General features: G+C 43.4%; 1 protein-coding gene across 5 annotated transcripts in view; it reads right to left on the bottom strand.

The window, feature by feature from the left end:
• Positions 1 to 24561, bottom strand: part of DYNC1I1 (dynein cytoplasmic 1 intermediate chain 1) — a 294891-nt gene that overhangs the window by 224983 nt on the left and 45347 nt on the right. For 3 of the 5 annotated variants that reach the window (XM_090046981.1, XM_090046985.1, XM_090046982.1), the window contains exon 5: positions 694 to 753. The exons of the other annotated variants lie outside the window; for them this stretch is intronic. In XM_090046981.1, the coding sequence (XP_089903107.1) occupies positions 694 to 753 (60 nt within the window). The remainder of the gene's footprint in view (positions 1 to 693; positions 754 to 24561) is intronic. 5 annotated transcript variants of the gene reach the window in all.

Raw genomic sequence — 24561 nt, forward strand, 5'->3', positions numbered from 1 at the left:
TACACAATAGACAATTTTCATACTTAATAAATATGACTGTTTTCAAATATATACTACCATTCCAACTACAATGGTTAGATTCAGTGCCCCAAAGCAGTGTTTTGTTTTGTTGCTAACTTGTGGTAGAGTATTCCTGGCCAGGTAAATTATTTATGTCAGTCTCATTATAAATAAAGAAATCCTAACTGACCTAGACTAATAAAAAAATCAAAATTATTCATGGCCATGAATTATGTTTGCCAATTGCACAAATATATGTGGTCACACTTCTAAGGTAAGGCTAAAAGAAAAGGATGACAATTATTCTTAAGGAAAACACCTTAACTATGGTAAAGACAGCAGGTGGGAGAAAGAGCACTTTGCCAGCAAAATGCAGAAATAAAAATCTGAATCAACAAATACAAACAAGACATTAGGATAATTTTACATGCATGTTCTATTTTCCATTAAAGTGCACTAACTATAACAACATTTCATCTGGAATGAAATGGTTATTATTTATCAAGCAACAGAAATAGCAGGTTGTCTTTGCGTGGGCTTTATTTAGTTTTGGGGGGTTGTTTTACTGTTTTGTCACAAAAATGCTGCTGCCAAAGCAAAACAACTCTCACTAAACCAGGTTAATAGGAAGCATTTTTAACATAACTCCTGCAAACAAATAGTAAAACAAATAACAAAAGGGCTGACATATACCCAAGTTCAGAGTCAGACTGGAGCTGCAGCACTGAGGGGTCTGTGTCCCATTGCAAGGTCCTAAGTTGGTTATCAGCCGTGCAGCACAAAGGAAAAGAAAGAACACACAATTAACTGAAAGGATGAAAAAAAACCCCATTTAATTAATTACATGCTGTATATGGTACATACACAAAACACGCCTGAAGGGGCACCAGAGAGCCACAGGTAAGTCAAACAAGGTGTGATGCTTGCCTACAACAAGGGCAGGTGATTTATTAAAACTAAGTAGAAGTGGAATACAATCCACTAGTGAACAAAGACAGAGACTTTCAGTCTGGGAATTGCTTTTTTAATCCAAATTTTGCTTAATAACATGTATGATTTAGTTCACTCAACAATTTGTAGATTCACCAACTATACCTTGCAAACTCACAGTAACCTGTTAAATTTGCAAGTGTCATTTATTATAGGTTATGATCATGGAATATATAATATGATAGACAGAGTGCTCCCTGTGAAATCTTAATGAAGAATATAAGCCTGTACATCTTTTGAAACTGACATGAAGTCATTCTATAAAAAAATCAAATATTTGATGACATCCTGTATCATGACTCTGATGTAGTCATTCTTTGTGGCGACTAGGGAAATAAATAAGTATTGCTTTCACTGCGTAAGAATTCGTCCAGATTTTTTTGCAGCTATTTGCATTCAATTGGATTTTGATCTTGATGCAAGCACTGTCTAAATTTTTTTATCAAAGAATTTGTGAACACTACAGCATTTCAGTCTTAGCTGAAAATGATGTTCTTTGCCTTGCAATAAAACTTTCCATGTGAGAATATTAATACTTTGCAAACCCTAATAAATCCAATAGAACAGGCATAGGGTGCACCTGTTACATTAAGAAGGGAGAAAGCTCTGGAATGAGCTGAAGGCATGAGAGCACCTGACCAGAAAGAGGTGGGGATATAAGCCCAGAGCCAGAGCTGGGGCAGGCAGTCTCACCCTGGTTGCTGACGTGAAAGGAGCCTCTACACTCCAAGAAGTTAAGAGAAGGCAGCCTCAGAGCTGAGGTAGGTCTGGTGGTTTAGACCACCAAGGGGTGGTGGTCTCAAGAGGCCTGGGAGCAGGGCCAGAGCTTGGCAACAGAGTGAGGATGGGAACAGAGAAGGTTCCTGGAGGGAATCAGGAGGGACCAGTGCCCAGAAGGAACAAGGTACCTAGAAGTAGCAAGAATGGATAAAGTGCCCAGGTGTAGATAGTGGCCTGAGCCCAGGAGGGGACCTGGAAGGGTGATGGCACAGGGACTGCAAGTCCCAGCAGAGGTGGAGACAGGGTCCCAGTATAGGCTTAGCACTGTGCTAACTGATGGCATCTGTGAGGCATGGATGTAGTGTAAGGCTGTGGTCACCAACTGGTCGATTGGTATCAACTGGTATATCCTGGAGCCTCTTGAAGTTAATCCTAGGCTGCTGGGGTTAAGTGCATGTGTGTATGCACACATGTGACTCCTGCCACAAGCTCAGCAGGTCAGTTGGTGGGGGGGGGGAGAAGGGGGGGAGGCCCGGGGGGCACTTGCAGCAGGGGTCGGATCCTGAAGTCCAGCCTGGAATGACATTTAGGGCAGGCCAGAGGCATGGGGGGAGGGGGAGGAACACAGCCCAGAAGGGCATGGGCGGGGTGCATGTCCCCATATTTACCCATGGAGCAGGGCAGTCTGGGGCCAGGGCAGCACTGGGCTGCTCCTGGCTGGACTGCACTCAGGCTGAAAAGCTACGGTGGCAGAAGCATCACTGGGAGTGGGGCCACAGGGGAGGGCCATTGCCCCCCCGCTCTCAGCGTCACCACTGAGTGCAGCAAGGGCCGGGCCCAGCAGGAACAGCCTGGCACAGCCTTCCCCTCCCCTTTCCCCTTCCACCCCCTGAGGACATGGGGTGGGGGGGTGGGCAGGGGAGGGCAGGCTGTAGCTGCAAGCTGGAAGGCTGTGCCACAGTGTTCCTGCTAGGCCTGTCCTGCATTGTGCTCAGTGGCAGCTAAGGCCTCCCTGCCCCCCCCCTCCACCAGTGGCCCTGCTTCTAGCACCACCACTGCCGCCACCTGGCCTGAGCGTAGCCTGGCCAGGAAGAATGCGGCACCACCCTGGCCCCAGCCTGCAGCCCTTTCTGCCCTGCAGGCAGATCCAGGGGAACACCCCACCCATGCCCCCCCCACACTGTGTGCCCCCCCCCCCCCCGGACGAGCCACTTATGGCTCCGTCTCCTGCCCCGCCCCAGTTGTGCAGGGCTTGCCCTTCCCTCACTGCCACTGTAGGGGTAGATCAAGACCCCAGCAGTGAGGGAGGAAGTGGGGTTCTGGCTGGGGCCTTGATCTGCCCTGCCCCCCTCCAGGCCCTTTCCCCTCCTCCCCCCACAGACATATCTGCTGGGGGATGGGGGGTAGATCTTCAGTTCCTTTTAAGTTCCAAAAGTGATCTCCAACCTGGAAAGCTTGGAGACCACTGGTGTAAGGGGTAACCAGAGCCATGTAAAAAGCTCTTAAGGCATTGAGTACTGGCACCTGAACAGCAGCATGGGATCAGGGATCCCTGGGGCAACCTCCCTTTCCAAGGATCTAATAACTATAAGGTGTAGCAGGTAAAGTGAAGGGGAGCAAGCTTTTGAAGTGAGGGCAGAGCAGGGGATGAGAGGCCACCAAGGGGCATCACAGTCATCCCTGGGACGCAGCACATGCTACAGCAAATGGCTGCTACTTCAATGCTTCCTGATTTTTGGCTTCTCAGCTGGGGACCATCTGAAAAAATGTAGGTCCAAGTGAATTGTCAGTGCCTTTGGCAGAATCAGGATTAAAATCCAGGCTTCCTAATTTTCATTACTCATGATTTAAGTATGAGTCTATGCATTGCCTCCCTTAGCATGAACAAGCAAAGCCCATATCCATATCCTTCACAGAAACAGACAACTCATCCCATGTCCCTCCAACATCTGTGAGCTTCCCTGCTTTTTTGATGCAACTCATATTATCTGAATGCAGATTCGAAGCATGTACAAAGAACGTAATTTTACCATATCAGAATAAATCATATCATCCATTACAGAATTTACATGAGACCAACCACAGAATAGCAGCCTCTGCCAAAGCATAATCATTACAAATTGTCAAATTACCAAGAATTATAGGTAAAACTACCTGAAACTTAAATATGTGACTACTTGCTATAGCCTGATAAATTCATGCACTCCAGTACCAATGTCTGACTATTCTCTGGGGATCTGAGCAAAGCCATGCACTGCACTCTGTACATTAAAATGAAAGATAATTGATCTTGATTCTATACACTTATAAAAATAATGAATTGGTGTAATGACAAGACATTCCAGTGAGCTTCAAGGACATTCATTCTCATCCACTGTATGGGATATATGTAACTTCAGTCAGGTGAATTGGGAAATTTTGCACAAAGAGTTTTTTACTTATACAAGGAGACATTTTCCGTGATGCTTGCACGTGCAAAAGGGTATGGTATTCCTAAAGTGTAATGATACACAAAGGGCAGCTGAGTGGCTAATGCTGGGAAAGAAAGTGTCAGTGCCTAATGCACTACAGGGATTGCTTTAGAAAAGCCATCTGTGTGGAAGTGACCCCTATAATGCTGCCAAGGTCAGCAATATGTAGTGTGGTTTGCTATGTAAGTGCCGGTTTCTTATGGCTATCCTGGGGCTCCTTATCCTGGCAGATCCAGGTATTTCAAACACTTGGCAGAAAAATATACATAGTTTGTTTGAAGCAGCCATTCCTCGCCACCCCACATCCTTTCACTTTCAAAACCTTTCAGATTCCCCCACGGGTAAACAATATCCCATTAGGGAGAAGTCCATTAGATATAATTAAACAAGAGCCTGCAGCACTGTTCAAGGGTTACAGAACTTTAAAACCCGGTCCATGAAAGAAATGATTGTGAATTGTTGCTATCGAACAGCCATTTGCTGGCCTAAACGAAATCAGGTTTGAGACCTCTGTTCAGTTCCAAAGAGAGTGTTCAGCTCTCACTTTCTACCTCAAACTGTTTATTTTGAGCATGGAGATTCTATTTTCTTCAGTTTTACACTTGGTTCTAAAATTGAGTTCTTTATGGGCAGATGATATTCAGACACAATGGAACCGGAGTCTCTAGACCTGGGGCGGCCAACTTGTGGCACAAGCAGATCAGGGAGGGTACAGGCTGTTCATCAACAGATAGAGCAAGAAATGAAAAGCAGAGCAGCAGATTAGGCAAGGAGCAGAAAAGAGAGCATGAGACTGGGCAGGGGAAGAGGTCAGAATTAGAGGAGGGTGGAGGTCTAATCTGTGGCACACCTACCAAAAAAGGTTGGTTCCCACTGCTCTAGATAATAAAAATGTCTAATATGTAACAACATGCCACATTACTTAGACAGGGAAACTTCCACTAGTTCGGATGGAGAACTTCCATCCTTTACTCCAGCAGACCTCCCTCTATTGTGACCAAACCATTTTGCATAGGTTTGAGGGATGGTCAGCAAGCTGATTCTCTGGCAGGCTCCCTAACTGAGATGACCTATTCAATAGCATATAATAACATATGTGGAACTGGATCTGCCGACCACCATTCCAGGGGAGGCAAGAGTTTAAGTGCTTGTCCTGGAGGCTGGGCATACTGCCAAAATGATAATAAAATGTTGCAGTATTCCAAAAAAGCTGAAATCTGGAATTGCCCTTGACTGATTCTTCCACTATGAGCATTTTTACTAACAAAAATGAGGGGGTGATTATAGCTTGAGTGTGCCTACCTATAATAACTTTAATCTATCTAGCTCAGCTAATGATAGTAGTAAAGGCTTCAGTACAGGATGACAACCAGAGTACATGAGCTAGGCTTGTACAGTTTGTATTGAAGTCTGTGCTGCCACATATTCACTGCTATGTAAGTTAGCAAGATTCAAGCTACAAAAGATATGAACCTCTGTTACAGTCCTAACATCCTTTAGCTACACCCTGAGAGACTTCTTTCAGCCATCTAATGAATGTTAATAGTAAGCCAGATCTTCCTTGGGCAACTGAAAGGGAGATCGTGAATACCCTCTGATCTATAGGATCAGTGACTAAAAAGGACTACACTAGTGCCTGATTTACTTTTCCAAGGTGTTTTTCATAAGAAAGGGGCGGTAAATGATTTCCCCCTAGCTAGAACCTTAAATTAGCCTTGACTCTTCTACTTGCCCAAAGTTATGGGGACGGAAGGATCGCAGTACAGATCTTACCAACTTGATTTGATTGGTGTTTGCAGGGCTTTCTTGGCACAACATGGCGGAAATTTATGCTTCTGCTGTGACACTTGATCTATTCAGAGGACCTGTGCAACTATCAATGCATCCTGCTAATGATTTCAATGGACTTTGAAGCAAAACTATGTAGAAATCTTCATATTCAAGGCATTTTTCACCAAATTCAATCACAAATGGCATTCTATATATATTATAAGTTTAATAGGAAGAATGGTATTTCATTTATTTAATCTTATTTATTTTTTAAAACCCCTAAAATGAAGTCAGAATAAGCTCTTTAGTATATGCTCTCTTAAAGGGTACTGAAAAGTTAGAAACCTAAATGGAAAGGTCACTTTGTGTAAAATTAATTTAATTATGATGTATATTGATGGTAATACTTGGATTCAGGAACATTCTCCTCTTCCATGATGTGAGTGGATCCCCATGGATGCCTATGACAGGCATGTGACCAAGAAATGCCACTGTGCCGTATCATTCTACTTTACCAAAAAGTGGGAATTCAGTGGTGAAAATCAGGGTTAATTTACTGCTTTTAACTTTGCATGGTGTATTGACCCCTCACTGCAAAGCCAAATTCCAGGGGAATTAAATTATTGGATACAATACAGGAGCAACTCAGTGACATTCTGACAGGAGTTCTGACCAGAGGTTCTAATGGTCTTGATAGGAATACAGGCAAGGGAGAGACAGAAGGAACTTGGTGAGAACTAAAGCTGGCATGGAAAAGTTAAGCTTTCATAGAAAAGTAGGGTTTCCTGCAGATCTGTCAAATTCTTCTAAGATACATTATGTTTGAGCCTTGAACCCCCTGATTCTTTCACATGTGAATCAAACACAAATGGAAACTCCCTGAGTTTTAGCACAGGAGAAGGAACAGAGTCAGAACGGAGTCCCATCATGCCACACCCGCCATTCAGAAAGTGCAGAGGTGCCTCTGGTCAGTTGTTTCATAGCTGTTATTGACAAACAGCCTTGCTATCCATCTCCCTGCTACATGTTTTCTAAACAACTGCTGCCTTTGGTTTTTCACAGGATAAAAACAGTGTAGTTATTATCAAAAATGAATTCTTCAGCTTCTTTTAAACAAGATGTAGCATGAAGTGAAAGAGAAAATACTGCCCACGGACTACAGTTTTATAGAACAAGTCTGACGATTACCTGCTCTGTTATACTAAACTGAACTGGTCCATCGACCTTTAAAATTCCACATCTTATATCTAACAAGTCAAAGTCTTGACAAAGACTACTCTACCTTTTTCCCTTCACTTACAAGTGAAAATGCAATCCTGATTCTTTTCCTTTCACCGCTATAATGGAATAACCTGAAAAAAGACTCTAGGACTGAATGGACTAGGATATCACTTTTACCAGAGAGTCAAAGTAGGCTGGCTCACGGTATACTGTTCTCCTTCCTGGTATTCCTGGCAACTTGACCATGACATCTGGGACTCCTTGATTCAGAGCTGCTACTAGAAGATTGTAGGAAAATTACTAAACACAACTTCATGATTAATAAAGGATGTGAGAGCATGAAGAGAGTAGTAGCCAATTTTGTGTTGTTATTGCAAGAAATTACAGATCCCATTGTGTTATCATATGTATTATTGAAACTTATTTCCTGAAAAAAAATATTTTCTTCACGTATAGTCCTGACTTGGAACATTATAGAAAGCTCTAAACATAAAAGACCAGTACTTGAGTCTGAAGACCCTGATAAAAACTCCACTGCAATCAATGAAAATCTCTCAATCAAGCTCGTGAGTTTAGGACCAGACCCTAACAGCAATATAAGAAGAAATCTGCAAAGAAATCTGTAATATTAAAGATATTAATAAAATGTAAATCAAACAATAATGGCAATAGTACTGTAATACTGAATGGTATTTATAAATACATATCACTGGTACAGTCAGATACTAATAATCCAGTCCCCTGCTTTTCAGTTGAACCACCATGGGACATGAGTAAAACTCATAACTGTGCTTCTCTAAAGATAAAATCAAATTGTTTCTTCTACTGCTGATACTGAATTAATGTGTTCTGTTCAGATTCTCTCCTTCCCCCAGTCATTAGCATCAAGGTCGAAAAGTCAATGCTCTCAAAAAAGACACTGGAAAAGCCTGCTTTGTAAAGGGACATACAGAAGGGCAGACAATAACCCCATCACACTGCAAATCGCACCTCCAAGCAGAACTGAAGGAAAGCACCATTTCCTGTCACCAATGCTAAGTACAGACAGTCAAAAAGCCCAAGGCTCAATCCATTCAATCTTTGCAGGTCAGCCTAAATTGCATCGATTGAACTGGTAAGCAAGTGAACAGACATTTACTTTTGATTCCAGAAATGCAGCCACATGCCTGCGGTGGCCCAGGCCAGAAGTTGGGGGCACTAGAAAACACCTCCTTGCTCAACTGGAGCAGACAACTTGAGCCAACACCAGCTTGCCCACTCTGCAATAGAGGTTTGCAGGAGTCGAGGAAGGTGCAAAGCATCCTGGGATGCCAGGGGACTGTGAGTTAACTTCAGTCTGGAGGAATCGGGGGCAATAAACCAGTTAAGTCTGATACTACATCCATCCAGGTTTATCGTATACCAGTTTCAGCCATTTTAAAAGTTGTTTATGTACACTGAACTTCTACTGCGTTATAGAGTTGAACTAGTTTCCAATCACTTATATGGGTTTACATGAAATTTCTGTTTCTAGCCCAAAAGCTGTTCTTCTTTCCCAGCAAATGGTCACCCTGACAAAGCAGTGACCCAATGGAACAGATACAGTGTGAAGGCCTTCGACACTGTCTCTCACCCCGTTCTCATTAAGAAACTGGGGGGCTGTGCTGTCAACACCCACACAGTCAATTGGGTCGCCGACTCGCTGGAGGGCCGCACCCAGAGAGTGGTAGTGGATGGGTCATTTTCGACCTGGAGGGATGTGGGCAGTGGGGATCTGCAGGGCTCGGTCCTCTGGCCCGCACTCGTCAACATCTTCATCAGTGACTTGGACGAGGGGATAAAAAGCACCCTGTTCAAATTTGCTGATGACAGTAAGATGTAGGGGGATGTGGGAATGCTAGAAGAGAGGAATAGACTGCAATCAGACCTAGACAGGTTACAAGCAAGGGTGGGCGGATGAGACTAGGATGGGATTCAACACCGACAATTACAAAATGATGCACCTGGGGAGGAACAACCAGCACCATACCTACAGGTTGGGGAACTTCCTTCTTGTCAGTACAGAGGCGAAAAAGGATTTTGGAGTCATCATTGACTCCAAGATGAACATGGGCCGGCAGTGTGGGGAGGCAGTCAGGAAGGCCAACCACACCTTGTCATGCATCCACAGATGCATCTCAAGCAGGTCCAAGGAGGTGATCCTCCCCCTCTATACAGCACTAGTCAGGCCGCAGCTGGAGTACTGCGTCCAGTTCTGGGCACCGCACTTCAAGAGGGATATGGACAACATGGAGAGGGTCCAGAGGAGGGCCACTCGCATGATCAGGGAGAGCAGGGCAGGCCCTATGAGGAGAGGCTACGGGACCTGAACCTGTTCAGCCTTCACAAGAGAAGGCTGAGGGGAGATCTAGTGGCCTGTTACAAACTAGTCAGAGGGGACCAGCAGGCACTGGGGAAGTCCCTGTTCCCCGAGCATTGCCAGGAGTGACCAGGAATAACGGTCACAAGCTGGCACAGGGTAGATTTAGGCTAGATATCAGGAGGTGCTACTTCACAGTCAGGGCGTCTAGGATCTGGAATCTACTTCCAGGAGAGGTGGTGCTGGCTCCTTCCCTGGAGGTCTTTAAAAGAAGGCTAGATGTACACCTTGCTGGGGTTGTTTGACCCCAGTACTCTTTCCTGCCATGGCAGGGGGTCAGACTAGATGATCTGATGTTGGTAACCAGCATGGACAGCTAGAGACCCTCTGGGTAAAAATTCGTGGGGAATACGGCACAGGGGACACAATGGTGGGAGTCTACTACAGACCTCCCACTCAAAGTCCTGAGCTTGACCAGGAGTTCACCCGGGAACTGACTGAGGCTGCTTGCTCCAGGACCTTGGTTGTCATGGGTGACTTCAATTACCCGGACATCTCCTGGGAAGATCACTCAGCAAAATCCGAGCGGTCGCAAAGCTTTCTCTCGTGCGTGGATGACCTCTACCTGACTCAAGAAGTCTATGGCCCAACGAGAGGCAAAGCGCTGCTCGCTGGTATTGGTACTGGCTATGGGGGATGACCTAATCGGCAACCTAGTAATCGATGGGAAGCTGGGTGACAGCGACCACGAGCTGATCACCTTCACCATCCGCAGTAAAGCTGGCAAGTCAGTCAGCAACACAGAAGTCCTTGACTTCAGAAAAGCCGATTTTGACAAGCTCAAGAGGCTTGTCGGTCACGCCCTTAGGGACCATGACCCCAGGGAGATGGGAGTTCAAGAAGAGTGGTTGCTTCTCAAGGAAGTGATCCTCAGTGCACAAGCTAAATCTATTCCAACACAGAGGAAAGGCAGCAAGAAGGCACAAGAAGCCCTCCTGGCTCTCCAGGGACCTAGCAGACCTCCTACGGCTAAAAAGGAAAGCCTACAAAGGATGGAGGATGGGATTCACCTCCAAGGAGGATTATTCTGCACTGGTCCAGTCCTGCAGGGAGCAAACCAGGAAAGCCAAGGCTGCAACTGAACTCCAACTAGCTTCAAGCATCAAGGACAACAAAAAGTCCTTTTTCAGATACGTAGGGAGCCAGAGGAAAACCAAGGGCAATGTTGGACCCCTGCTAAACCAGATGGGGCAACTGGCAACTGACGCCCAGGAAAAAGCCAACCTATTCAATAGGTACTTTGCGTCAGTCTTTCATCAATCCCGTGGGACGCCAATGCGTGCTATGGGACAGGGAGATCCGGGTGATGGGGATCCCCTACCCTCCATAAATGCTGACCTCGTGAAGGAACACCTTGAGAAGCTGGACACCTTCAAGTCAGCCAGCCCTGACAATCTGCACCCCAGGGTACTCAAGGAGCTGGCGAGCGTCATAGCCCAGCCCCTGGCACGGATCTTTGAAAACTCCTGGTGCTCTGGTGTAGTGCCCGAAGACTGAAAGACGGCCAATGTGGTGCCGATCTTCAAGAAAGGGAGGAGAGTGGATCCGGCTAACTACAGGCCCATTAGCCTGACTTCTATCCTGGGGAAGATCTTAGAAAAGTTTATTAAGGAGGCCATCCTTGATGGACTGGCCCAGGCTAACATTCTAAGGGATAGCCAGCACAGGTTTGTTGCGGGTAGGTCTTGTTTGACCAATCTCATTTCCTTCTATGACCAGGTGACCTATCACCTGGACGAGGGAGAAGAGATTGATGTCATATATCTTGACTTCAAAAAAGCCTTTGATCTGGTATCCCATGATCACCTCTTGGCCAAACTGGCCAGTTGTGGGCTTGGCTCCACCACAATCCGCTGGCTGGGAAATTGGCTCCGTGGTCGGACCCAGAGGGTTGTAATTGATGGCAGTCACTCATCGTGGTGCCCTGTGACCAGTGGGGTCCCTCAAGGCTCTGTCCTTGCACCCATACTGTTCAACATTTTCATTAATGATGTGGACATTGGAGTTAGGAGTGGACTAGCCAAGTTCGCCGATGACACCAAACTTTGGGGCAAAGCATCCACGCCAGAAGATAGGCGGGTGATTCAGGCTGACCTGGACAAGCTCAGCAAATGGGCAGACAAGAACCTCATGGTGTTTAACACCGAAAAATACAAGGTTCTCCACCTTGGGAGGAAAAACCTGCAGCATCCTTATAGGCTCGGCAGTACTACATTGGATAGCACTACAGAAGAAAGAGACTTGGGGGTCATCATTGACCACAAGATGAACATGAGCCTGCAATGCGATGCTGCGGCTAGTAAAGCGACCAAAATGCTGGCTTGCATCCATAGATGCTTCTCGAGCAAATCCTGGGACGTCATTCTCCCCTTGTACTCGGCCTTGGTGAGGCCGCAGCTGGAATACTGCGTCCAGTTTGGCTCCACAATTCAAAAAGGATGTGGAGAAGCTTGAGAGAGTCCAGAGAAGAGCCACGCGCATGATCAGAGGTCAGCAAAACAGATCTTATGATGATAGGCTGAGAGACATGGGACTCTTTAGCCTGGAAAAGCGTAGGCTCAGGGGTGATCTGATGGCCACCTATAAGTTTATCAGGGGTGACCACCAGTATCTGGGGGAACGTTTGTTCACCAGAGTGCCCCAAGGGATGATGAGGTCGAACGGTCACAAACTCCTGCAAGACCGTTTCAGACTGGACATAAGGAAGAATTTCTTTACTGTCTGAGCCCCCAAGGTCTGGAACAGTCTGCCAGCGGAGGTGGTTCAAGCATCTACATTGAACACCTTCAAAAGTAAATTGGATGCTTATCTTGCTGGGATCCTATGACCCCAGCTGACTTCCTGCCCTTTGAGCAGGGGGCTGGACTCGATGATCTCCTGAGGTCCCTTCCAGCCCTGATGTCTATGAAATCTACTCAGGTCCCTTCCGACCCTAGAAACTATGACACTATTCATGTTTCATTAATGAAACACCATCAATCCTGACATCTATCCCCCAAAATACCTTTCTTTTTCCTAACAAAAGTACCAGTAGTATGTCATGAAGTGACATGACCCCTTGCAAGTGTAATAATTATTTCTTCCTCAAGGTAAAATTTAAACAGAGGAGCTGGTCCTCATTAAATAGGCAAGTTTGCATTGAGTTTTTCATAGATCTAACCTATAATGTCTAAGATGGTAATATGCTAAATGCAAACACCAGAGACAAGGGACAAGAAATGGAGGAGGGGCTGCACAGGTTGAACACTTATCATTGCCAACACTGCTAAGACCATACCCAGAGACACTTCTGCCCTTGTGTCTCTGGATGCCCTTACATTCCTAGTCCAGTACTGTTGGCATCAAGGACACGTGCATCTCATATACATCTTCTGATTTCCATGCCAGCAGAGCCAATACTGGATGTCAACTGACAAGATATCTACTTCCTGGAATATTTGAAGAGCCCATGGAGTTTGGGTGTTTGGTTTTGTTTGTTGGGGTTTGGTTTTTGGGTGGGTTTTTTGGGAGGGGGGCACTTCAAATGGAACTGGCAAAATGATTAATTAGTGAAAAATCTATTGCATGGAAGAACACCGTTTTTCTTACTGGTCTGAAGTCAACCTGGGCAAATGTCCCAAAGTTCAGGTGCAAATCACAATTTCTACATAGTTCAGACTCATGCTTATTCTGGAGAATTGTGTATCTGTGAATTAAGTGCCTTCACTGAAAAATCAAATCAATATAAGAAATAACTGAGGAAGAATTGTGTGGTGTGGAATGTATTTTGAAGACCAAAGGAAAATAATACTTTTAATGAGTGTGACTGAATTATCTTTTTTATTATGACAGTAAATATGGCTGCCTAACGTATCTCCTTTGGTTCTTTATAAACCAAATATACAGTTTAATAGGTGGATACATTTATTTTAGATTTGAAAGCTCCTGAGACAAAATTATGCTTGAGCTAACTTACTGATCTTGCTATAAATATTTTAGTTCATGGAGCTCTGGAATAGCTTTATTTCTCTGATGTGTTTATTAATTTCTCTAAATTTATATTTTATTTTTTTATTGATATAATAGGAAATTATCATTGAAAAATGATATTCCAGATGCCTGAAATATTTTTTGTTCTTATTTTGCTTGCTTCCATTAATTATGGACTTCTGTAAATTGAAGGGTTTTTCTTTGTAATGATCCTTTTTTGTATGTTTTTGTAATTTTAAAAACAATATGTCTACTAAAACAATTCATACATGACCAGAATAGAAGAGCAAAATGCGGCCTTTAGAAATACTTTTTGTCACAATTGGTGGGTTATCTTTGATCATCATTTGATACCACCTGTGCTATGGTTGGAGGCCAGTTCTACTTTGCCATTCCTTTCCGAGGGAAAATGCCTGCCCTTCTGCTATTTGTATTAAGAATCAGTATTTAGGAAGCATTTTGGGTGACTGACTAAGAGGTTTATTTATATCAGTTTAAACAGAATATCACTGTGAGTCTCTGTATATGGAGCATGAATGATAATAGTGTGATAAAAAGCCATGATGTATGAATGAACAGGAAATTTGGCAAGGATGCTGGAGCAGAGCCTTGTAATTAGGATTACAATTCCACTTCCAAACAGACCAACACCCGGATGTCCAATAAAAAGAGCAACGGTGACCTCTCTGAGAGACCAGCACTCTCCCTCAGGAGCTTGTTGGCCACTAGCAACAGACTCAGTCAAAACAGCATATGCTTAAAAATGGATTAGAGTTAAAAGAGAATACTCACAACAATCATGGAGACAATAGTATTTAGTATACTTGTATATATTTTTCCATTCCTGTTAAATCAAAGCTTTGTTGAAGGTTGCATTTGATCTGGGAAGTCAGATCGCAACAAATTCTTCCAGGATGGTTTAAAAAATGTAGACATAGTGGACCAAATTCCTTACTAATTTGCATCACAAAGAGTTCCAATGATGTAAGTCTATAATTAAGTTGGCTCAGTCTGTTTCATTTTTACCAGGGCTGCCCAGTTTCTGAGTGCACAGAGGCCACATGTCCCCTCCAATCACAAGCCGCACATCCTTTCCCCACAGGGGCTCCTGCACCATGCCACATGGGAACCCCTTACTGAACTTCACATTTACCCCTGAGTCCCCCCTCAGGCCTCCTGGAAGCAAGCTTTGTCTGCCTTGTGGTCCATGCCACATCATCATACCCAACCCCAAGGAGCAGTGATGGCAGGAAACAGAAACTGTAGGAAGGAGGAAGAGGACAGAGACCCTTGCAGCAGCAGGAGGAGAGTGATAGGGGGAAAAGCACTAAAACCAGGAGCCCAGATGCCATGGGTCAACCCCCTACCCCACCCCTGAGGGGCTACATGTAGCTTGTGGACTGCCAGTTGAACAGTCATTATATAATGAGAGTAGTTTTCTTTATTTCATCAGCATGAAGGAGGGGAAAAATAGGAAAGTAAGGAAGTCACAGGAAGTGATTCTTCCCTTCTATTCGGGACTCTGTGGAGACCCCACCAACCCGCACCATCCAGTGCCGCCTGCAGTAGGTGTGGGGTAGACAAGCCAGGGTGCCTGGGTAGCGGGGCCAGGTCTAACAGCTGTGGTGATATAGACAGTGGAAGGAGCCACTGCTGCAGGGGCTGCTGAGAAACAAGTGTGGCCACTGCGCCACCCCAGCTCTGCTACATACATGGTGCATACAGCTGGACAGTGGGACCAGCTGTATGCACCATGGCCTGGGCTGTCCTTCATGTAGCTGCCTTGGATCTGGCCCACAGGCCATATTATGCCCACCCCAGTTTAAAGTCTCTAAAGGGGCTTAAACTGTTTCTTCAAACATCTAAAAATCCTTCAAATTTAAAAATTACGTTCCAACCCCAAGAATATTTTACACGAGAAAAGAGAACGTAGAATATCACAATCACAAAAATAAAATAAAGTCATAGTTATGCCAAAATACTGAAGGAATCTGTGTTGGCCTTTGTCTTCCCCATTGTAACAGTATTGCTGTGGACATGTTAGGGCAGCGGTTCTCAACATTTTAAGACCTGAGGCACCCCTTAACAGGTTTGAAGCACCCTCAGAAAATGCTAGCTTTTAGCTTTCACTCTTTTTTTTGATTACAGAGAAATAATGGAGCCATTCTTCTGTTGCCAAGAACTCAGAAAGACCACTAGAGGTCAGAACAATTTTGACACTATGGGTTCCTAAGTGAAACCTCTTTATGGTGTAGATCATGCTTGCAAACCTAGAAGTGCTAATATTTCATAGCACCCTTGAATGGATAGTGAGGTACCCTAGGATAGCCCATTGGCTCAATCAGGTTTCTTATTAATTTCAATGGCCTTTGGTAAGGTATTGTAAAAGTATATAATACTGGTATTTTAACTAGACATTACAAAACAGAATAAAAAAAATAAAAAAAGAATACACAAGAGCCCTCAAGGATGGTAAAACGGTTAATATTCAGGTTGGTGTCTGCTGCAGGCAGGCATTATTAAACTAAATAAAAAATTGACAAATCTCCAGTTTACAGAACTGAATGTTACAGGTCAGGAAATTTTTCAGAGCAGGTTTGACTGGATTGCTGCTATTAAAAAAATCAGGGATCTTGTTCAAGATCACCATTGCCTTGCTTCAACAATGAGAGGCCTTTTTCTTGGTCATTCTTAGATGCCATAGACATGTGGGTACATCTAATTAACTCCACAGGAAAGCACCACAGTCTACACATGCACTGGTATTAGGGTGCAGTAAATTAATTAACTCCTCTGTAGGATAGGACAGAGGCAGAGGCTGGTTTGGGCATGAGGGTGCTAAAGTAGGGGGGCTGCCTGCTGCCTACCATGCACTTTAGTACCCTCATGTCCAGCCAGCCTCTCTGCTGTCCGATGCTGCCACCGAGAGCCCAGTGCTGACCCCCAGGCTCCCTGCCAGCCCACTGCTATTCCATCCCAGCACAAAGTGCTGTGGTCCAGGGCACACGTGCAGAGGTTGTGCCTGGAAGCAGTTTTCCCTAGCACCAACTGTGCTGAAGTTTGTCATATCACATTAATTTCACATGTAGATGCACCCACTATTATCAATTTTGCAAGAAAGGAACTTTTTGTGTGAAGTAAGCAGGATCGCGCCCCTTTTTTTTTTTTTACTACAGATAGAAGATAAATGAGAGTTCATTCTGCAAGTTTTTTAAATTTTTAATTTTCTCATCCTGAAATGGGGAAAATGGTCAAAATTTTGACAATTTTCATACACAGATAATTTGAAAAGAATGGATTGGATCAATAGAAACATTTTATTTTATCTCAACATTTTGAAACTATTTTTGTATAAATGAACTAAAATATTGACGGAAAGCCACTTTGAAGTGAAAAAAATTCACATTCAATTCTGAAATGTTAATATCTTACGTTTTTACATTAGTTTAAAAAAAAAAAAAAAAAAAGCAAACACATTCCAAATCAGGAGTCTTAAAAGATGGAAGCTTCAGTTTCTCAAAACTAAAATAATTTTGTGAGAAAATATTTTGTGGGAAAATTCCTGACAAGTTCTAACTATTCTCAGAATAAGCATGTAATTAACATTGAGGGGCTTCTTGGTCCTTTGGCTATACAGTAGCAGAAAAATAAAATTTGTCCACACACAGAAGTTGCATCCATTTAAAAGGTGCAATATCACCATGGTTTAATTAATATGGGTTGTAATTTCTTGTGCCCTGTTTTATTTTAGTAAAAAGTGATTTATTTCCATGATATAAATTGCTGTCTGTTTTTTCTTGCTAAACATTTTGAGCTGAATAAAGTGCAGATGCATTTATAACTAGATGGGTTAAGTGCACTTAATACTTTATATTATTATATTGGGTGCTACCAGTGCTCAGATTTCTAAGACATTTTATAAAGTATCCTGGGCAACCTTACTTTCCCTTCCAGTTTACAGCATGGAGAATCTTACTAATGGGAAAAATATTCAAAAGAAATGGAGGACTGAACCCTCCTTCAGGAATGAAAGCATGAAAATCCTTAATGATGCCTCAGGCTCACACACTAAAAGTCTTGCAAATGATTCTAATTAATATAGAATATTCTGACTCTGTAACTGGCAAACATTGAAAAATATTCTTTGCTTTCTAGGTCAGATGTAAAGACTTGCAAGCAACTGCCACACACATTCCCTAGGGTGTCTGTTAATATTTATGAGGAAAAAGAATATTGGTATGGTGATGCTTCAGAACTTTAGGGCTACTTATGATGGCTAGAAAATGGTATTTAGATTTTTGCTTTTGGGGACTGACTTGTAGGTAAAGTAGATAGGCATTAGAACAATGGTCCAGGGCAATGGTAAGGGTTAATTGATTTAAGCCTGTTTGTGCCTTCAAGGCTCACTGTGTCTGATACAAGCAAGCAGCAATCAGACAAACAGGCTGGGAAATTGAAGGCATGTACCAGACTGTTCCATAATATGAGATAAGGGACTTGGCTGAGTTGGCAGGGTCTCAGTGAGCAGGTGCAGAGCCCTTGGAATTTCTGGTTTTGGGGAATGAACCAAATTAGAAGAAGACCCAGAAAGTACCAAATTAAGACGTGTACATGTAATGGGTTTGTAAAACAAAGCAATATGCTGGCAGGACAGAATGTGCACAGTATGCCAACCACAGAGAGACCAATCAGCAATGCCCAAATATGAAGAGTCATCACAGAGGGAAAAAGATACTAAAGGAGGGATTTCAGAGCAGCAAAGGGTCCCTGAGAGGGGAACCCACGGACACCATGGACAGAGGGCAAAACACCAGCCTGTCTCACCCACCCTACTGGGAGGGGTGGGCTTCAGCCTTTGACCTTCAGGCTGCTGACATCTGGTATTCAAGAGAGAACCTCAGAGTAAAGCTTGCGTACTGGCCAGACATACCTTCCCTCCGATGACAACTTTGAGACTGGTAGATATACAATTGTTTGCATTATTTTTATCTGCTATCACTGTATATCAATAAAATTCACCTGTTAGTGAGTAGAGAGGTCATGGTTGGCCTGAGGGTCTGGGTCCACCCACAACAAAGTATCTGGGTCATAAATCCAGTGCCAACACTTATACATTAAAACATACATAGACACATAAGTGTATATATCCATGCACTTATGTTTTTTGTGTGCTTATATACATATATAGACATGTATATTATGCATGTTTGTGTATGTTTATACACACAGACAGATTTTGCTGTCCCTATAAAGATACTAACAAAAGGAAAGAGACTACTAAAAACATACCTCCTCCTTACATCTTATGCATTTGTAGAAGGACCAGACACAATATGAGTAGGCAGGCCAGGTTCCCTATTTTGGTGGGGGTTCACTTTATGTTCACTAGAGCAAAAGGGTAATTTCTTGAAAGCTAGAAGGATGTATTCTCCTTGGTGCCAGGACAGACCTCTCTTGTGACCTCTCTTGTGATAACAGATGAGTTCTGAAGCAGAGATCAAGCCCTCTCAGAAATCCTATCAAGATGTTGAAAGAATTCTTCAAAAGGTCTAAGGAGGTAAAAGAGATGCTAAGACTGGGGATCAATATAATCCCTTATATAATCCAGGGGTCCCAGTGCCAAAACCAGAGGGAACCATCTCATTGTAACAGGGGGAAGGTCTGCTGGATGGATGATATATCACACTCTCAGATTTGACAAAGGTCTATTGGCAATTTCTGTGATAAAATGGATGTTTTGCTTTGTCATAAATCCCTCTGGTTTACATGTGTCACGGCCACTTCTTGAAGTTGGTAGACCATGTTTCATATCCTCACCTATCTGCAGCCTGTTTTGGAAATGTCATGGTTAGGACAAATCCACCCATTCCTTTAAGATTTTAAAATTTTAAGAGTCTTTATAAGAAGCCAAGTTGGAAGCTGCCCAAGTAAACTGCAAGGTAGCTAAACAGGAGGTTGAATAGTTTGGATAGTAAGAAATGAGAATAATTTGAATAGTAAGAAATAAGGAAGCACAACCCCAAGTAAATAAGATGGAGACCTGGCCAAACATACCTATCGTGAGAGCTAAGTGAGAGGCATGTATCAGCCAGTACATACAGATGGTTTGTGTTGAATTTTGCCTCACTGGTCTCCTCAAGGACCTTGTGAAGAAGTTGGCCCCTGAGTATATCATCAGATCAGTGTGACCAGCTATTTCAGGTCACACTGAGATAATGCAAATTCCTTACCATAAGTCTAGATTACACAATTTAGATTGGATGGGATAGTTTCTTTTTACAAACCAATGCATACTTAATTTTGTGTGCAGTCCTGTTCCAAACACTGCATGGCCAAAACCACTCTGTATTATGTATAAAAGTGTTGTGCAAAACAGGCCCTGTTCGATTCGGATTTGGCCCAAACTGGGGACAGTGATTCGATTCATTGATTCAGTTCATTGTCCCCAGTTCAATTCGGCCGAATCCAAACTGAAGATTCGATGCTGATTCGGAGAAATATAGACACAGCTTTAAAAGTTTTTTCTACCTACCTTGAGGTAGCAGGTAGCTCACTATCACTGCGATGCTGGGGCACATGGAGCATCTCACAGGAATGGGGGGGACCCCACATGCTCGGCGGTGAACCCGGAAGTGGACTGGAAGAGCTTCCGGGTCCACTGGGGAGCGTGCTGGGGGGTCCCCTCAGACCCAGGAAGCACCAGTCGCAGAGCCAGAGAGGCACAGGGGGACCCTCTGTGCACTCCCCGGCAAACCCAGAAGTGAACTGGAAGAGCTTCTGGTCCACTTCCGGGTCTGCTGCCAAGCGTGCTGAGGAGCCCCGGGCGCTTCTGTGGGACACTGCATGCACCCCTGCATTGCAGCATTCACGAGCCCCTGCTACCTAGAGGTATGTACTAAAAACATTTAAAGCTGTCTCTATGTCCAAATTGCCAAATCTTTCTGAATCTCTCCGAATTGATTCAGAGGGTTCCGATTTGATTCAGAGGGTCCTCTGATTTGATTAGGATTCAGAGATTCAGCCACTGAATTGGGCCAAATCTCTGCCGAATTGAATCAGGGACCGAAGCTTCACACAGCCCTAATGTATAAGCCCATGGACAGGGAACACAGTAGTCTGGTCTCATAAAAAAATCATGTTTGGTCATCCATTGTGCCATGAGGGTACCAAAGTCTTTTATGTTTGGTAGCCCATCATCTTAGTCTTCTACCATGCAGCTCAGCGCAGACTCTATATAATGAAGCACTCAAGTGCTTGCCTGGTACCCCAGGCCGTGTGTAGATAAAATGAGGGGCATGTGTGCATGACACTTTAAAGCAGGGTAATGCTTTTGCACCACTTTAATAGTGTTGGTGTTTGCACGCCTCGGCAGTGTACTGCACATTAATTCCAGCCGCTGTAGGAAATTTGGTGGCATAATGAACCTTAAATGACTTGGGGTGCAGGAAACTAAAACTCCTCCAACAAGTTTTAGTTTGCTGCCCCTACAGCTGCAGAACAAAGCACCAGGCTCTGTGCAACTCCACAGCTCTGCAGGAAGCCCTGAAGGCAGCCGACAGCAGCCCGGGAAAGCAGGCTCTGCCCGAGAAAAATGGCAAGCCTGATCTTCCACCCCCTCCCACCCCTGGAGCCTACCTGGCTGAGCTGCATGGAGGCCCAGTGCTTCCCTCCATGGCTGCAATGCCCCCTGGGACTGCCCAAGCTGGATGTCTATGGGCAGGTGCTGCTTGTCGGGGGTGCGCCACTGCCGCGGAGGGAAGCACCAGCCTCCCTGGCAGCTAGGGACCACTCTACCCACCAGCAGCTCGTCCTCTCCTCCCTGGTGGAGAGGCAGGTAAGTCAGCGGGGGTGTGTGCATGACATGAGGGTTTAAATGGCCCTAAACTGAAGCAGTGTTTTTTTAAAACCCACCTCTTTAATTTAGAGCCCCCATTTCATCTACACACACCCTCACATGGCAATGTTTCTGGGTCTGAGACAAATGCTGCAATCATCCTATTTTATTTTTCTGATGAAGATAGGGGTTCAGGGAATGCAGCATTCAAAATGGTAAGGATGTCTGTCAAGCTTACAGCCAAAATAACCTGAAAAAGCCTTGCCTTCTACCCTACCTGGCTTGTTTCCATTCACTATGATGCCTCCACCAGAACTCGGCTGCATAAACAGGAAAAGGAGGCTGAGCAGAAAAGAGAGGATCAGAAACTGGATAGTGTAATATCAGCTATCAGCCAGTTATTTTCTTGGGTACCTGGCAACAAGCAGAACCAGACTCCAAAGATTTGTCCTGAATCTGAAGTCTTTATGGACCTTATTGAGACTATTCTATCCTTGGAGCCTTCCTAAAGGATAAATACTTTTCTGTTAGTTTATTTTTGACTTTCATTGAGTTCAGATTATTTACAAAATCCATAAGTAAAGCAGCTATTTAGAAGATATTTCTTACAGAAAATGTGATTTAAACAAAAAACAAAAATCAAAAAAAATCTGCTCTCACTCAATATGATTGCTGCTGCTCCCAGAGCAATAGCAAGTCTGCTTTTCATACTAGCATTTTAAGAATACCTTTTCATCTGTGAAATCTGTACTACCATGAAATGATGACAGTTTGAAAATGATTAGCAATGGCAAAAGGACATCCCTACTCATAACTGGTCAAACATCCTAATAATGGTGTAACCAAACCCTTAAGAGGGATTCTTGGTTGTAGCACTTTAACAGATCTTACAGAAATGTATTTTATAATTGTGTCCTGACAGACCTTTACTGTACCTAAAAGGGAGAGAAGTAATATGCAGCCACGAATAAAAAAAGGCAGCTTACTGAAACAAATTATCCTCCTAGTATTATTAAAATGGAGACTGAGAGTACCTCTCTTTTTCCCGCTCTTCTCTCATGTTTGGCTACACAGAGCAGACTCTTTTGAAGGAGCACACTACTCTAATACCCTTTGCACAGTCAACTGGTAGGAGGGTCATGGGGGGGGCAACATGACCCTCTGTGATTGGCCCTGACTCAGCACCGTGCAGGATGGGGCAGTTTTTTTGCTGCACAGGCCAGCGGCATGTTGGGGAGTGGGGCACTAAGCCACGACACAGAAGTATAGGAATGGCCCACCCACAAATTGTGCCCCCCCCCCCAGACCCAGGAGGCACCAGTCACCCCTGACTCTTTGTTTAACTTGTCAAGCTGTTATGTCACTCCACTAAATAAGGACCTGTTTAAAAAATAAAGCAAGGCAAATAAAAGCTGAGTCACCAAAACTGGAAGCTACAGGGATTTAATGTAAAATACACAAGTGGTACACAGCACAGGGCTTAAAGGCTGTGGCAACTGGAACTGGGAAAAAGACGAGCTACAAAATCTTAGGAAAATATGCTAAGAACACCTTTTTTCATTGGACAAACCTTTTGTGACATAGCTGATGATCAGAGAAACTAAAAAAAAAAACCCAACAAAAAGGCAAACAAAGTGTTCAGAAAAAATTATTTCAGCAACATGCTTTGATTCATAGGGCAGCTGAATGCTTTTATCTGCCTCTTTCCCTGCCCATCCCATCTCTGTGAAGCAAAACATGCTGCAATGTAAAGCTCATTTAACAGAAAGCTTCAGACATTGTATTAAAAAGTAAAACACATAATAACTAAGTGCAAGAGAGTGGATAAAATATTAGGATGTTTTAGAACTATGGCCTCTACTGACTGAATCAGTTTGAGACAAACAGGGAAAGAAAATCACCCAACTGGAAAAAAAGATAATCAAGGATCCAAGACAGATGGACGCATGCAAGTATTTGAAAACCACAGGTGAGGAGCACACACACGAATTCCAAAAGGCAATAGGGCAAAAATTTTGGAGCAGGGTAATGTGTTAGAAAATAATTCCCATATTTAAGCTAAATATGTAGAATCTAATCTAATCTGACAACCTCTGCTGTGTGCTATGGAATACAATCCGACAGGTCTTCCGGAGGTCACAGCAACTGCTATGCAACTGATACAATGGATAAAAAAATTGTGCCAAAAGCAGAAAGAGTTGATACTGTAATTCACAGTTGCAAATGGCTGATTGTTATTCTATAGTTACATATAGTTAGAAGAACACACAATATAAAATGAAAATTTTACTACAGCAATCTTTTACCCACAGATGCTCCTAGTACTGTATTCTGCAACTCACTGTAGAATACATTAAGGATAAAATACAGCAAGGAAGGAGAGCACAAACCAGCTTGGATTTTATAGCGACTAAAATGCATGAAAAATTATAGCTGTACTGCAGCACATGAATAGTACTAGCAAATCTTTTCTAAAACTTCATTTTTCTTTATGCTATATATCTACTTATTGCTATGTGTCAAAGTCATTCCTACAGTAACTCACATTAAATATTTCTAACTTAATTTGAATAGGGCCTGGCCCCACAAAGCTTTCTACATACAAGAAAATATTACACATTAAAGTCGTCTAAATTATTTCAATAAGCTTAGCTTGTCTCAGGATACGTGAATCCTCTTTCTTGCATGGTAAATTTAGTCAAATAAGAATTACTATTTAAAATTTTGACATGAAATCTTCATTTATGTGGAAATGATATTTGCAGAATTAATTAATCCAGTCATAAAAAGATCAATTATTTTCCATATTATAGACAGTGGGAAATAACACACAGAGGAATTTTTTTTTCTGTTATTTAATAACAGATAAAAGCTCCACAGTGAAGTAGCCAGTTGCACTTAGTGGCCAGGATAACTGCAGCCAAGGTGCCCAAAACACCAGGAATAGTTTCTGTTACCATTTTCTTCATTATTGATGAAATAGAAATATTGCTGCCTGGACTCATAATATGCAAAGAACAAGGATCATAAGTGAGAAATAAACACACAGGGGAGAGAAAGCACTTCTCTTAAGTCAGGGGCTGGCAATTATTTCGGGTGGAGGGCTGCTTACTGAGTTTCTGCAAGCCATTGAGGGCCGCATGCCAGGCAGCCAGAGGCAGATAAATATAAATTTTCTAAATTTTTTA

This window comes from Crocodylus siamensis, chromosome 5 (assembly GCF_052110815.1).
Source record: "Crocodylus siamensis isolate JL-2025a chromosome 5, ASM5211081v1, whole genome shotgun sequence".
Lineage (NCBI taxonomy): Eukaryota > Metazoa > Chordata > Crocodylia > Crocodylidae > Crocodylus > Crocodylus siamensis.